Genomic DNA, 17,516 nt, shown 5'->3' with positions numbered 1-17,516 from the left:
AAGTGACTATGCATGGAACATAAACAGAGAGTAGCAGCAGAGTAAAAAATGGGAGTGGTGGGGACAATGCATATCGTCCAGATAGCCACTTGATTAGCTGTTCAGAAGTCTTATGGCTTGTGGATAGAAGCTGTTAAGAAGCCTTTTGGACCTATACTTTGCGCTCCAGTACCGCTTGCTGTGCGGTAGCAGAGAGAACCGTCTATGACTAGGGTGGCTGGAGTCTTTTGGACATTTTTAGGCCCTTCCACTGACACCACCTTGTATAGAGGTCCTGGATGGCAGGGAGCTTGGCCCAGGTGATGTACCATGCAGTCATGGGTGAACAGGGAGTACAGGTGGGGACTGAGCACGCACCCCTGAAGGGCCCCCATGTTGAGGATCAGCGTGGCAGGTTTCTTGTTACCTACCCTTACCACCTGGGGGCGGCCCGTCAGGAAGTCCAGGATCCAGTTGCAGAGGGAGGTGCTTAGTTCCAGATATAATGTATCTCATTGAGTGACCAGCATAGTCCCTAGCTCATAGATCCGTGGTTATGTGAATAACCTTAATTCAAACTCCCATTAGACAGCTCTGCAAGCTTTATAATGTAAAAATATGTTCGTAACTCACCAAATATGAAGTTTCACTAAGCAACTATCTTAATTTAATCCCATTACGGACAGTATGTACTTCCCCTAAAAATGTACAAGCAACGGAAAAAAAAATACTCTGACGGGTCATTCTCATTGTCAACATCTATAATGACACAGATACTGAAGCAGGCCATACCCCATTTCCAGGACATATTGTCCAAAAATGTTAGGGGATCAAACTTATAGGTTCATCTTGCATAGGCCTATTGTATAATGTCAGTCCTTTTATCTGTTGGTGTATTTTTATCCACTGAATAATTATTTGTCATTTTCCCAATACATTTTTAAAAAATAAAGTAATGCTGATAACTGGAATGGGATCAATATGCCCTGCCTCCATAATTTGAAAAAGCTTATTGCATAAGACTCCATTTAAAAATAGCCGGCGTCAGTCATGTTGTTGCTTCTCAGGTAAAGGGAGGGCAAGGGTGGATAACGAATGAAAAAGACAGTTGGCGACTGGAAAAGGCTCTATCGGTGAATGACCCCTTCAATAAGCACTTTTCATTAACATACTTTAAATCACGGTCACCATTGACAATCGTGGTAATTAGAATTTGTTTGAAACTTGCACAAATCGTAAGAAATATCTACCTCAAACTGTGCAAAAGACAATACTATCAAAACTGTTATCCTCCCCCCCTACACAGTTTAAAGGTTTAACTCATTTTAAAACCATTGAAAAATATCTTACGTTTTACAAGGCTCACATATCAGACATCTGTCTCAGGCACTGACATTAATAGTCCTCCTAATCGATTATTGCATATCGGTCATCAGCACAATTGAGAGTAGACTAGCCTATGCACAACCTATGACCTAGAGAGTTGATTGTTATTTCAGCATAATCGCATGCTTCATACATTTCAATAGGATCTCGTGACGCTTGGCCAAATTTGCGTTTGAACATTTGTCACTTATTATTTATAGACTACGTCGTTCGAGAGCACAACCGAACGTCTTTGTTCCCACATTAGAAAACATTTGAGGAAACATTTGATAGCCTTTTTAAGTAGTTCAGAGTGTAACATTGTTACTCGAAGGCATCCAGAGCGAGCGCCCTTATATCATTACTGTGAGAAATGTTCTTTCATACAAACGATCTTTACACAGGTCCTGGAATAAATATTTTTTCATATTTAAAAAAATAAATAAATTATACGGTAACACACATTTTTCCATTGCGCATAACTTAAATACACTATTGAGGCATTATCGGACTGATGCACAGTGTTAATTCCATAGTTATATTTGTCGAATTCCACGAATTCAATGATAGTAATAGGCATATGTCGTTTTCCTGATTGAATACGGACGATTGTATTGGTACACGATTATCTACTGTGAATTTGTATTAGTTTAACTGATGCACAGCAACAAAAGCCATCAATTTTTTGTAATTTTGGAGGAACTCAATATTTTTTACAAGTGTTCTATATTGACAACAAACTGTTTTTGAACTTAAAAAATATAGGGTCCTTACAGGACCTTCGGCAATCCATTCAATCCAACAAGTTTGGAGAGCGTGTTGAGTTTAATCAATTCAGAACGTCGAGATGGAGCCCAACTCACCGAAGGTAACGTACTAACATAATCATACACCATCATATTCTACTTTCGCATAATATTAACAATTTGGAGACAGCTAATTTACAATACTTGTATGTTTTGTTGTTTTTACATATTAATATATAGTTACATGGTTCTAAATCAGTCAGGTGTTATTAGTGCGTTATTTAAGGATTTGCCAAGCCATAGTCATTGCACATGTCGTGCGATTTAATGGATTTCCTCATTTATTGAATATGAATAAGTCATTAATTAAGTTGTTTATTGTTATTTTCTCCACAGTGGGTAGGCTCTTCTTGCGGTTTACATGGACCATATATATTCTACAAGGCGTTTAAATTTCACCGGGACGGAAAACCAAGAATTCTGTCCCTCGGAGACTTTTTCTTCGTGAGATGTAAGCCTGGGGATCCGATTTGCATAGCGGAGCTACAGCTGTTATGGGAGGAAAGGACTACTAAGCAACTTTTATCAAGCTCAAAACTTTATTTCTTACCCGAAGATACTCCCTCGGGAAGGACAGTTAGCCATGGAGAGGTAATAACCTTCTTTTGCTCTCATGACGTGCCTTATGCTGCCAAATGAATAACAGCGTATAGACTAACAAATATTCTGTGTTGATAAATCAATGTGGCATTTTCTGCATTCTTTGGTCATTAATTGTATAATATGCGCATGCATTATGTGATTCCCACATTGATCCATGACAAACGGCATGTGTCTATTACTGTGTTATTGTCTACTTAGCCTATTTGTTCATTGTGTCGACTGCTGAATGTGCAGTTCAATCTTATCCAGCTGTGCGTAATAACGCTGGTGCGGGGATAATTGTATTAGGGGAAGAAAGAACCCTATAGCCTACGAATCCAGCGTTTGTCATTTTATTTCATAATGGTGACATATAGGAGGAAATTGCGAAATGCATGAGATCAAAACTCCTAGATTCAACAACAGTCTTTCATCATAGCATATGAATGGTTGCTGAATACGTGCACACGACCTATTAAAAACGAGTGCTAACATGTCTAACTAACGTTACTTAATAATTAAAAAAATGTCTATGAAATCATTCGCATTCCTAACGATATGATATTGTTGTCAGATCAAATGTACTGCCCTCTTACCAGAGGATCAGGACAGGTCGAAATGCCAAAGCATTACAAAATGACACTTACTGTAGTCCGATATGTTGGCATTAGCAATATGATTAACTGAGGCATTTTGCTAAGTGGCCAAATATGACGCCTGTATCACATTTCATAAGCGCGTGGCAGAGAGCGAAAAAGCTTGGGTTAGTTTTGTATATGCTTTTCTTGTGCGGTATACGAAAGAATCACATATTTTCTATATGCCACTGTAACCTACCCAAATACTCTATTCGACACAACATCAAATTGAAATATTTTTTCGATCACTTGATTTTATGGTCACATGAAATATGCCTGCAGTTGCCATTAGGGAGGACAAAGCCTGGTTTGTATTTGATTAGCAATGCAAACACAACCGTATTTTCCTTTGCTGATGGTAAGCATTCTTTCCTCTTGAGTAATACAGTAGCTATCACATTTCCTTTTCATGAGAAAGGTATTTATAGTGGATGTTGCTATGAATAAATGTAACTTAATCCTTTTTTCTTCTTTACTCAACCAGGATCATCCAAATCCTTCATTTGCATTATCCTTTACACAATGTAATGACTTTGTAATTACATTGAGTGCATGCACAGTCCATCATTTAGAAATACACTTCTGCAATAAGGACAAGTCAGCCCCACCCCTTGAGAAGCCTGATTTACATTGTAAAGCGGTAACATCCACATGATTGGATATCTGGACTATATTATTTGACTCCTTCCAGGATCAAACGACAGAGAGACTCCAGTGTGTTGGTAGTGGTAAATTGATAGTTATAGCCTACAGCACAGCTGAAGTAGAGTATGACATAACATATATCTAAAACTGTGATGTTGATGCCAAAATCATGACCCCATTAAATGTGATTTTAAACTTGATTACATTGGACATTTACTCAAACAGGTAAACTGGCTGCAGTTATTACTCATCAGTTAATTATATTTATGCAAATCTGCATAGCCTGAGACAGCTTTCAATTTCTATGATTTACTTCGTAGTTATAGCCTCTGACTAATGGGTATGTCTAAGACTACATATTTACAGCACAAATGTGCACATGTCATGAGTACAATAAGTGTTTTCCTCAGTGTGATAAAAGGAGGTTATAAATCTCTCTGGATATCCCTTCTTGAGTTCAATGCTCAACGCATTATGTCATTTCCCCTCTGGCTCGGGTATTTGTATGCTCTTCGCCCCTCCCAGTGTAGGCAGGGACAAGAGAAACCCATGTCCTACTGTGCTCATTTTGCATTCGCTGACAAACCCTCTACTCCACTAGCTAAAAAATGCCTGCATGCTAATGTGAAAAGGCATTGTGTTGTGTGGCACACCCATTGTGAATATCATACAACCTCTATTTGTCTCTCTGCATTCTGTGGTCTGAGAACCGCCTATTGCAAAACAGTCACATGCGTTAAACTACTTATTGAGTGACACAGTATTAGGTATTGCCCTCAACGCCCCCCTCCGGTACATGTTGGCTCAATACACTGTCTTTATTTGGCTCATGTTTCAAGAGAGCTGTTTTAGATAACACTTACGGCTACAACCGCCAAAGTGCTGCTACAGCTAATTGCTTAGGCCTTATCTTTGCAGTACTCCAGGTACCCTTCGTGGAAATGGAAAATTGGCAAGTAGTGTGGTATTTTTGCATCATAAGCTAATAATTTGTTATTATCTCGGATGTCACTGCTTCTCCACTCTATTACTATAAATGACAAAGCAGTGAGGTAGGAAAGCAGTGACTGCAGCAGTTTTATTGATTGCAGTAGAAATAAATGGTGGAATCTGTCCAGAATCAGCTTTGGTTCAAGGCAAAAAATCCATACTGGTTGTGTTTGAGTGCTTAGGACATGTTTGTAAGGAAATCAGATGATATATTGTTTATTTGCTTTTTCTCAGATTTTCCTGGAGGGAGTATGTTTGCAAAAGTCATTTTCCAGTTATGTTATCTGATGGTCCAGATATTCAAACAATAACTCAATAGAAGGTGTTATAACGACTTACACTACATGACCAAAAGTATGTGTACATCAGCACGTCGTACATCTCATTCCAATATCAATGTGTATTAATATGGATTTGGTCCCCCTTTGCTGCTATAGCAGCCTCCACTCTTCTGGGAAGGCTTTCCACTTGATGTTGGAACATTGCAGCGGGAACTTGCTTCCATTAAGCCACAAGAGCATTAGTGAGGTTGGGCTCTGATGTTGGACGATTAGGCCTGCCTCGTAGTCTGCGTTCCAATTCATCCCAAAGGTGATTGATAGTGTTGAGGTCAGGTCTCTGTGCAGGCCAGTCAAGTTCTACCACACCAATCTCAGCAAACCATTTCTGTATGTACCTCGCTTTGTACACAGAGGTATTGTCATGATGAAACAGGAAAGGGCCTACCCCAAACTGTTGCCACAATGTTGGAAGCACAGAATCGTCTAAAATGTCATTGTATGCTGTAGCGTTAAGATTTCCCTTCACTGGAACAAAGGGGCCTAGCCCGAACCATGAAAAACAGCCCCAAACTATTATTCCTCCTACACCAAACTTTACAGTTGGCAGTATGCATTGGGGCGGGTAGCGTACTCCTGGCATCCATAAAACCCAGATTCGTCCATCGGACTGCCAGATGGTGCAGCGTGATTCATCACTCCAGAGAACGCGTTTCCACTGCTCCAGAGTTCAATGGCGGTGAGCTTTACACTACTCCAGACAACGCTTGGCATTGTGCATGTGATCTTAGGCTTGTGTGCGGCTACTCAGCCATGGAAACCCATTTCATGAAGCTCCCGACGAATAGTTATTGTGCTGACGTTGCTTCCCGAGGCAGTTTGGAACTCAGTAGTGAGTGTTACAACCTAGGACTGACCATTTTTACGCACTACTCGCTTCAGCACTCAGCGGTCCCGTTTTGGGAGCTTGTGTGGCCTACCACTTCGTGGCTGAGCCGTTGATGCCCCTAGACGTTTCCACTTCACAATAACAGCACTTAAGGTTGACTGGGGAAGTTCTAGCAGGGCAGACATTTGACGAACTGACTTGTTGGAATAGTGGCATCCTATGACAGTGCTACATTGAAGGTCAATGAGATATTCAGTAAGGCCATTCTACTGCAAATGTTGGTCTATGGAGATTGCATGGCTGTGTGCTCGATTGTATACACCTGTCAGCAACGTGTGTGGCTGAAATAGCCTAATCCACTAATTTGAAGGGGTTTCCACATATTTTTGTATATATAGTGTATGTGAGATGCTTACTGTTTAGTGAGCATGACACCAAATCACCCTATTCATTCAACAATGGCAGGAATTTGAGGCAGAGGGGGAGGGAGAAGCCATTAAGTCTGAACGTTGCCCTCAAGTGAATTCCTTTTGCGTTTCTAAAATACATGTAAATTATTATCTTGTTTTATGGCATTACTGGTGGTAATTTAAAATGTAATTTAAACTGGATGTCATGCACTTCAAAGAGAAACATCATTTTGGTTTATGTTATTTCTATACACATACATGAGTTTTTTATATTCTGCTATTCTTTGATATACTGAATGTAATGATGTGTTATAACAGTGACTTTTCCCTCCACACATGAGAAATTGGTGGTATTTGGATTGGTTTACACCTTGTCATTGACAAACCACTAACATCAAACATTTCCCATAATGCATGACTCTAAGCCCCAAGCTATTGTGGATCATTATAACCTTAGAGGACTGAAACCACAGATGAGATGTTTGAATGTACTTAGCATATTTTCATTCTTTAGTGAATGCTCATAGCACTGCTTCAGCCTGATATGATTTAGTCTTTGATTACACACCCCACAGTCAAACTAAGTCAGATAGTATTCAGTACTGTCTGTTTTAAGTATTTTTGAAATGACACACTGTACAAAACAACATGGTAGCTGCTTATAGTTTATAGCATATCTGATCGCCAATATCTTGCAGGCATATACATTGCAGGCATAAAACAACTATTTAACCCAGTTCCATTTTTAAACAGTCTCAGTAGAATATATTAGCCCCCTAGCATCTCCTGGCCTCTTTTTTTTACATAGTTGAGTTTGTTTTGAGACACTGTAGCCAAGGTCAGTGCTGAGGAGGAAAGATAATGAACTCATATTGCATTTCACTCCCTCAGCCGAGCGCACCATGGAGCATTGTTCATGTCACCATGCCCATTACTCAATTACTAATCTCCTTTTGGCCCAAGGAATTCCTGGGTTGACCCCCTGAGCCACCAGACTGAAACCTTCTCAGCATGACAGGGGCTGTCTGTGGGACTCTTGACTCTTAACTGAAAGACCTGTCCAACCAATGTACCACTTTGCCCTACAATGGTGACATTAAGGAATATCCCTTACAGTTGAAAAACTGTGGTGTTCCTTTTACAGAATGATATGTAATAATATGGATTTTATGGAACTTGACAGATCATGCGATTATTGTGTAGTACTATTAATTGTTGAATTTTAACAGTCATAAAAGCACACTGTTTCTTTGTAGTCAATAGGGCCTTCAACTCTACTTTAGATTGCTTTGACGCTAAGATTGCTCTTTAGATCTAGTCTTCCTAACATTACATATAGACTTCCCTTGTGACCTCTGCTTCATGTCAATGCATCTGGAGCTTCAAGCACATCTGAAACTGGCTAATGACTCATTATCACCTAATTGATATACTGTATCATTTATTAGTAGTCCTGGGAACGTTAATTGCTCTTACACAGTTGACATTCTATACATGTTATATAAGCTCTCATATATTATTTGTTTTAAAGTAAAAAAAAAAAAAAAAGGGGTCAATCAAATCCAGTATGTCCTGCAGGGGTTAAAGTAGATGACGTTTCTTACAGGTATGGAACACCCAAGTGCACGCACGCATTTAACAAAAAAATATCCAACTACAAAAATTACAGGGTAGCCTACTCTGCTGACACTGACAAACAGATCAATAAAAACCGATGTTGTCTGATCCGTATAATCGGCCTATGAAAAGAGGAGACACAAATACAAAGATGTCCATCTATCCTGGAGGAGGAAATTATTGTCCAAAAACAAACAAAAGTGGAACTGACCCAATGATAAAGACAGTGAATATGCACACTCACCGGGGATATGGCCGATATTCTCCACCGGTGCCAATTAAGTTATGAATTTTGATAACTAATAGACAGTCTTTTCACTGTCATCTCTTTACAGCAATAGCCATATGCTTTTCATAAAAAAAAAAAAAGTGATTCTGTTTGTAAATATTGTTATATGCCTGGCTGGGTCTCTCTGCTTTTCACTGACAGTCGCAACTCAACAAGGATCTATTTAGTATTTGCAGCGCGCGCTCCCCAAATTGCGGGCCCTTCTAACTGTAGGCTATGCAAAAAAAAATGTAAGCAGATTATCCTCTTTGGCCAAATCATGCTTTCTGGTGTAGGAGCCTATTTCGAATTTTATTTATTTATGTATATACAGGAGTAAGCTAATTAGGCTATAGAATTTTGGGACTTACATTTACTTTAGAGAAAGTTTAGCTTCCCCTAGCCTTATGGACATGCTGCCTATACCATTTAATGTGGCATAAACACAACCAGTCATTATATTTTCAACTGATTATCAAACTATCACTTAAGAAAGGTGCTCCGGTAGGCTACCTGTGCACATTCGTTCACTCAGAAAAGAATTTCAACATCCAAACCCCAACAGTGCACCCGCAATTTGATGAATGGAAAGAGACATCAGTTACAAAACACCATGTGTATTGTAATGCCATTCTGCGATTAACATTAGGCCTACATTAGGCCTGAATTGATGCATCGACTGTTGTCCATGCATGCCTCAGTCTCGGCCACTCATCTCCGCCTTGACAAAATGTGTTCTTCTCAAACCACCGCAATTTGGAGGGTATATCACCCAGTTTCCAGTCAATTCGCACATGTTTCATGTGGCTGACATGCAGTAATGTTAAATTAAGGTGTCCTATCGCTTTCCTATCGTTTTTTGGGCATGTTTTATTCATTTTGATAGGCTCACGTTTACCGGTACCTCCACTATTTATTTTGCCGTGACTCTAACAGACCATATTGCCTTTCTTTCACTCTTGATGTCCTATATTATTAATCATGAACCTTTTGTAATAAATCACATTGTAATATTATTGCTCCATAAACATCTAAGGTTGTTGTAAACCTATTGTATCGTATGATAAAGAGCATGAAATGATATAGCAGCAACCTCTTGTGAATTGTTTTATTTGAAGTGTCACTTCTTTCCATTGGTAGCCTCATGAGACCTCTGACCTATATATGCAGCTTGGTGGTTTTATCTTCCAGTTCCTTCCACTATCAGTACCTTAACTCTTTATGGTAACTCATTGTGGATTTTTTACTGCATTTTAATGTGTGGTCTGTTCATTAACTAACTCATGTCACTCAAGTAGATCAAGTTACTAAACAGGATAGTTGGTTACATGCTGGCACCCACACCTGTCACATAAAATGTAATGATGTTAGAGAATACTTTCTGTGAGGAAAACTATAAAGTATGTTATGAATACACTCACTCAAAATACATAATCCATTGTGAAATCTTCTGAGTGACGTAGTATCAAATATAATATATCCCCTATGATTTGCCAGTTTAGTATCTTTACGTAGGCAATTGCTTCAAAGCACAGTAAGAATTCCAGAGGATTTTTGGCTGCTGGCATCACTGCTTAACAATTTCAGCTATCTGCTGTTGATTGTTACTAAAATGGAGGTCTATGTTATGGAAATGTGTACCTAAAAAAAAAGAGGCTTCCTTGCATCACGCCAGCACGCAAACAGTTTCAACCACCAACCAACCACCACTTGACAGCTCATTATAGGAGTGAAAAAAGCGAATGTCTTATGTTTCCGTTTACTGAGAAGACACTGCTATAGGAAGCTAACCATTACAGCTTTTCTTATTTACAGATTTGTTTTTGATGAACTCAGTTTTCTTAGCAGTGGATGAGGATTGTGAAAATGTACTCTGTATGAAGAGTAGTAAAGGCACTGTACAGATGTAGGATCTTAATTTGACACCCTGTTGCAGGAAATGCAAACTGGTAGTGTGTTTGAGGTTTAAAAAGGCTTCTTAAGTTTGTAATTTCCGCTTTCAAATTTTAGACTTGATTTGCCCTAACAAATAATGTATCGACCCCTACATAAATTAGAATCCACACAATAATTCTAATTTCCTGTTGCTGCAGGATTATGTTCCTGCTGTGAGAAAGTGGTCAAATTAAAAGAGTGTGTGTGTGTGTGTGTGTGAATGCTTAAAGATAGCTTCAAGGGAAAGGTGTACAGACAGATGTAAGGTAAGCGTTAAAAAGTGTGTTTCTCCAGATGGACACATCTGTCCTCCAGATTCCGCAGCTTAATAACAATCTCATACCACTCCGGCCCGATAACAAGCACAACAGCGCCCATTACTCCTCAAAATGAAACCACATTTCAACATTTCTATGTTACAATTTTTTCATTGGAATTCCTCAAAAGGGAAAGATTGAAAAGCTATTTTAGTTTGCCTCAAACAACTTGTTCAAGGGTGGTAGACTCTCTCTAATAGAATATTACATTTGAACAAAAGGTTGCTTAGAAAAGTTCACCCTAGTTACCATTGCAAGTTATGACCCCATCTCTAATAGTAACTATTATATTAGTCTTAAGGTGGTGTTAGGAATTGACATATCCATGTTAGTTATTTTCCTCCTGACCTCACACTCCCTGCCCTCGCACCTCTGATTCATAAGGGTTGGGTTAAATGCGGAAGACACATTTCGGTTGAATGCATTCAGTTGTGCAACTGACTTAGGTATCCCCTTTCCCTTTCCTTCTCTTGTCTCTCTTATAGCATGAGGTCATTGCTGTGTCAGAGAAGGTGATTGTTCGGTTGGAGGACCTGGTGAAGTGGACAGTCCCAGAGTTTTCGGAATGGTCCCACGGGCTGCGGGCAGCGCCTCTGAAGCCCTCTGTCCTGAGGGAGCTGGGCACCAACGGACACAGAGAGGCCCTCCACAGATACAGGGAGAGCACCTTCACCAGCGGCCTCAACTTCAGAGACATCCAAAGGGAGAGGTCTCAACTGGGTGAGGGCAGCAGCTTTCCTGTCTTTCAAGCTGTTTTGTTTGGCTGTTGATCTGTAGTTTGAACAAGCACTAGAGTTATGATTGACATCATTTATACATGGAATTATAACTGTAATTATAAACCTCTTATAGGCTTTGTATAAATAGTTACCAGTTTGGATTACACATCACTGTAAGAGCCACACATGCACAATAATACATGTATGAGCAATTCAAAATGGTTTCATTATGCATTTATTTTTGCTCATGTTACATAATTGTACAGTTATAATTGCATGTACATTCTGTATAATTGCCTCAGACCTCTGACATCCTTAATTTGTATCATTGATGTCATTGAGGTATTTGATAGCTGCATTGTAGCAGTGGCGAACCGTGGCTATTGGACCTAGGTCTTCAGTGGGGGAAAATGATATTCCAACACGTTGTACCAATATAGCAACAGTTTATGCGCCCAACTGAATCAAACAGGCCTAAGGCTGAGCCATGCTTCGGGATGCCACTCACACAGAGGCAGCACCCGCATGGACAATGCTACCAGCAACAACAACCAAACTGGTAGCCTAATGCCATCACTGTCACACTATCATCAAAAGAAAAAACAGTGACACGTAAAAGGATGTGAGAATAAACAGGTTTGTGATGCTGAAAGGACAGTGACTGTACTATGCAGCACGCACCATGGAGTGTTTCCCAGTCGATATGTACAACTATTACTTCCCATTGTAAACACCTTTTTCACGTTCAGCACACAAAATCTAAAGTATAAATGCAACAATGTTTCACACACAAGTTGTTTTCAAAGAGAGCTAACAACAGCAAGCGAGCTTTAACCTTTATTTAACTAGGCAAGTCAGTTATGAATAAATTCTTATTTACAATGACGGTCTACACCGGCCAAACCTGCACAATGCTGGGCCAATTGTGCACCGCCCTATGGGACTCCCAATCACGGCCAGTTGTAATACAGCCTGGAATCATACCAGGGTGTCTGTAGTGACGCCTCTAGCACTGAGATGCAGTGCCTTAGACCGCTGTGCCACTCAGGAGCCCTCCACTTACCAGATGACAATAATTTGAAACTTAACATCTTGTTGAAAGTTAATTTTGAAAAGGGCAAAGCTAACAAATTAGCAACAACATCCTCTTCGATAACACCTGCCACAGCCGCTGCACACTAGCCTACAACAAAAGTGAGCTAGTTAGACCGTCCTTGCTATTGTGCAAATGACCTGTCGGCAAAGGGTTCTTCAAAGGGTTCTCCTGCGGGTACAGCCGAAGAACACTTTTAGGTTCTAGATAGCACATTTTCTACTAAGAGTGTAGCTTCTGAGGTCCCAGCCAATGGCTGACTTAGATAGCTAAATTTATCTCCCCAGAGACTGCCGAAGAAAAACTCCTGATTGGGTATTTTTTTATTTTCAGTGTTAACCCTTTTCTTTTCCAACACAAAATGAAGATATGAAAATTATTGTTTAATTTCAGCCAGTAGTTTTGAAAGTTGTACCCATGAGCCAAAACAGGTCCCCGGTTTTTGTACACTCTCATCCAATTGTGTACTACGTCATGCACAACAAATATATATTTTTAGCAATTTGTATGATATGTTACGAATCCAATTTGTACAATATCTTACAAATTTGTTGTGTGTAGCCTTTTCCACTCAATACCTCTGTCATCCAGTATACATGTTAAAAATGACAGATATTGTGATTGATAAGCGCCTGAATTGGAACGCAATGGCTGTAGAGTAACATGCTACACATGTCAGAGCGCAGGTTCTCCGTTTTACAGCGCTGTATTCGTGTTGACAGCTGTTATAAACTTGAGCGCCGCGCGACTTGAATATTCCCCATTCCTCCCTCTAATTGGCTACTTTTGCGCATTTGTTGTTGTGTGAGTAATGGAAATGCTGTAAATAGAGACGAGTCTTTGTTCTGAAAGATGAGACGTTGAAGATTATAATAAATACTGCTTTGATGTCATACAAGCAAGCCAAACACATGTGCACTTCACATTTACATATTTGAAAACTCATGTCATTTACAGTATCAACTATATACAGTTGAAGTCGGAAGTATACATACACTTAGGTTGGAGTCATTAAAACCCGTTTTTCAACCACTCCACAAATGTCTTGTCAACAATCTACAGTTTTGGCAAGTCGGTTAGGACATCTACTTTGTGCATGACACAAGTAATATTTCCAACAATTGTTTACAGGCAGATTATTTAACTTATATAATTCACTGTATCACAATTCCAGTGGGTCAGAAGTTCACATACACTAAGTTCCTTTAAACAGCTTGGAAAATTCCAGAAAATGATGTCATGGCTTTAGAAGCTTCTGATGATAGGCTAATTGACATCATTTGAGTCAATTGGAGGTGTACCCGTGGATGTATTTCAAGGCCTACCTTCAAACTCAGTGCCTCTTTGTTTGACATCATGGGAAAATCTAAAGAAATCATCCAAGACCTCAGAAAAAAAATTGTAGACCTCCACAAGTCTGTTTCATCCTTGGGAACAATTTCCAAATGCCTAAAGGTACCATGTTCATCTATGCAAACAATAGTACGCAAGTATAAACACCATGGGACCACGCAGCCGTCATACCGCTCAGGAAGGAGACGTGTTCTGTCTCCTAGAGATGATTGTACTTTGGTGCAAAAAGTGCAAATCAATCCTAGAACAACAGCAAAGTACCTTATGAAGATGCTGGATGAAACAGGTACAAAAGTATCCATATCCACAATAAAACAAGTCCAATATCGACATAACCTGAAAGGCCTGGAGGATATATGCATCATAGGCCGCTCAGCAAGGAAGAAGCCACTGCTCCAAAACCGCCATAAAAAAGCCAGATACGGCTTGCAACTGCACATGGGGACAAAGATCAGACTTTTTGGAGAAATGTCCTCTGATCTGATGAAACAATTTTTTTTTGTCCATAATGACCATCGTTATGTTTGGAGGAAAAAGGGGGAGGCTTGAAAGCCAAAGAATACCATCCCAACCGTGAAGCATGGGGGTGGCACGGGGGTGGCATGTCGTGGGCTGCAGGAGGGACTGGTGCACTTCACAAAATGGCATCATGAGGCAGGAAAATTATGTGGATATATTGAAGCAACATCTCAAGACATCCGTCAGGAAGTTAAAGCTTGGTCGCAAATGGGTTTTCCAAATGGACATTGACCCCAAGCATACATCCAAAGTTGTGGCAAAATGGCTTAAGGAAAACAAAGTGAAGGTATTGGAGTGGCCATTAGTCTTATAGAAAATTTGTGGACAGATTTGAAAAGGCGTGTGCGAGCAAGGAGGCCTACAAACCTGACTCAGTTACACCAGCTCTGTCAGGAGGAATGGGCCAAAATTCACCCAACTTATTATGGGAAGCTTGTGGAAGTCTAACCAAAACGTTTGACCCAAGTTAAACAATTTAAAGGCAATGCTATCAAATATTAATTGAGTGTATGTAAACTTCTGACCCACTGGGAATGTGATGAAATAAATAAAAGCTGAAATAAATCATTCTCTCTACTATTATTCTGACATTTCACATTCTTAAAATAAAGTTGTGATCCTAACTGACCACAGCATTTTTATCAGGATTAAATGTCAGGAATTGTGAAAAACTGAGTTTAAATGTTTTTGGCTAAGGTGTATGTAAACTTCTGACTTCAACTGTATGCCCTGAGTTCTCTTGAACAGAAGGAGCCTATGTTTTTATTATTTTTAAATGTTTAAATTTATTTCACCTTTATTTACGTTATTTAACCAGGTAGGCTAGTTGAGAACAAGTTCTCATTTGCAACTACGACCTGGCCAAGATAAAGCGTAGCAATTTGACACATACAACAACACAGAGTTACACATGGAATAAACAAAACATACAGTCAATAATACAGTAGAACAAAAGTAAACAAAAAAGTCTATATACAGTGAGTGCAAATGAGGTAAGTTAAGGAAATAAATAGGCCATGGTGGCGAAGTAATTATAATATATCAATTAAACACTGGAATGGTAGATCGGCAGAAGATGAATGTGCAGGTAGAGATACTGGGGTGCAAAGGAGCAAAATAAAAATAAATAAAAAATACCGGTATGGGGATGAGGTAGATAGATAGATGGGCTGTTTACAGATGGGCTATGTACAGGTGCAGTGATCTATAAGCTGCTCTGACAGCTGGTGCTGACTGTTAAACAGCCACCAAGACACTGACTCAACTCCAGCCACTTTAACAATGGGAATTGATGGGAAATGATGTAAAATATATCACTAGGCACTTTAAACAATGCTACCTAATATAATGTTTACATACCCTACATTATTCATCTCATATGTATACGTATATACTGTACTCTATATCATCTACTGCATCCTTATGTAATACATGTATCACTAGCCACTTTAACTATGCCACTTTGTTTACATACTCATCTCATATGTATATACTGCACTCAATACCATCTACTGTATCTTGCCTATGCCGCTCTGTACCATCACTCATTCATATATCTTTATGTACATATTCTTTATCCCCTTACACTTGTGTCTATAAGGTAGTAGTTTTGGAATTGTTAGCTAGATTACTTGTTGGTTATTACTGCATTGTCGGAACTGGAAGCACAAGCATTTCGCTACACTCGCACTAACATCTGCTAACCATGTGTATGTGACAAATAAAATTTGATTTGATTTGATTTGATTTAATGAGGGAGATGTGAGTCTCCAGCTTCAGAGATTTTTGCAATTCGTTGCAGTCATGGGCAGCAGAGAACTGGAAGGAAAGACGACCAAAGGAGGAATTGGCTTTGGGGTTGACCAGTGAGATATACCTGCTGGAGCGTATTCTACGAGTGGGTGCTGCTATGGTGACCAGTGAGCTGAGATAAGGCGGGGCTTTACCTAGCAGAGATTTGTAGATAACCTGTAGCCAGTGAGTTTGGCGACGAGTATGAAGCGAGGGCCAACCAACGAGAGCGTACAGGTCGTAATGTTTGTCGTATTGTGAAGAAATTTAGCTGTGGAGCACGTTCTTAAATGTCAATTTTATGCGCAACCAAATTAGTCTTATTTGTCTGAAGTGCCTTGTGAATGCCTCACACTGTAAGATCATATTTTATGATTTTTTGGCAATAGAATAAGCTTTGGAATGATGACCACCTTGCCCAGAATGTGATTTATAATATTTTTTTATTGTGTAAACAACAACAGTAATTGTATGATGTTGGGGGCTGTGTTCCAAACAAAAAACTACAAGTGTGCTTGCTTCAGTTCCTCAACGGAAAAGTTAGGAGAGCTCAAAAAACACCTTATAGTTGAAGGCTCTTTCCTTGAGTCATAGAAGTGCATTGAAATGACTTTGGAATTGTGCACAGTTTGGAGAGGTGCGTGGCCAGTTTGGAGAGGTGCGTGGCCAGTTTGGAGAGGTGCGTGGCCAGTTTGGAGAGGTGCGTGGCCAGTTTGGAGAGGTGCGTGGTCAGTTTGGAGAGGTGCGTGGCCAGTTTGGAGAGGTGCGTGGCCAGTTTGGAGAGGTGCGTGGCCAGTTTGGAGAGGTGCGTGGCCAGTTTGGAGAGGTGCGTGGCCAGTTTGGAGAGCTGCGTGGCCAGTTTGGAGAGGTGCGTGGTCTAACTAAGACATCAGTTAGACCTTTCATTCAAACCATATTCTTATTATGTTACTGAATGTATTCAGACTATTTTCAGATTTGATTGTTGACAAATGCTGTGACAGGTAGAGTAAATGTCAAATGCACATAAAATCAACAGTGTAATGTTTGGATTCAGTCGTGTGTCAGTTAAACTATTGTGTCCTCACTTTTTGGTCTGATAACGTGTTCTCTTTCAATTGCTACCATGATCATGCATATGCTTTTTATAGTTATTTTAGAAACATTTCAAACTATCCATATATGCCGTTTTCCATGAGTGTAAGGGTTTGAATTTTTATTTTTTATTTTGTATTTTACCCCCTTTTTTTCTCCCAAATTGGGATCAAACCCAGGTCTGTAGTGACACCTCAAGCACTGCGATGCAGTGCCATAGTCCGCTGCATCACTCGGGAGGCCAGTAT

General features: G+C 39.7%; 1 protein-coding gene across 1 annotated transcript in view; it reads left to right on the top strand.

Annotated features, from left to right (window-relative positions):
- The first annotated feature begins 2,158 nt into the window (after window positions 1-2,158).
- The window catches only part of LOC115113170 (AT-rich interactive domain-containing protein 5B-like), an 82,154-nt gene continuing 66,796 nt past the window's right edge, over window positions 2,159-17,516 (top strand). The window contains exons 1-3 of the mRNA XM_029640479.2: window positions 2,159-2,212; window positions 2,487-2,741; window positions 11,205-11,439. Coding sequence (XP_029496339.1) covers window positions 2,192-2,212; window positions 2,487-2,741; window positions 11,205-11,439 — 511 coding nt within the window. The 5' untranslated portion in view covers window positions 2,159-2,191. The remainder of the gene's footprint in view (window positions 2,213-2,486; window positions 2,742-11,204; window positions 11,440-17,516) is intronic.

Source organism: Oncorhynchus nerka, linkage group LG28 (genome assembly GCF_034236695.1).
Source record: "Oncorhynchus nerka isolate Pitt River linkage group LG28, Oner_Uvic_2.0, whole genome shotgun sequence".
In the NCBI taxonomy this organism is placed as follows: Eukaryota; Metazoa; Chordata; class Actinopteri; order Salmoniformes; family Salmonidae; genus Oncorhynchus; species Oncorhynchus nerka.
Note: the sequence above shows the minus strand (reverse complement) of the source record. Positions and strands in the feature narration are given on the sequence as shown.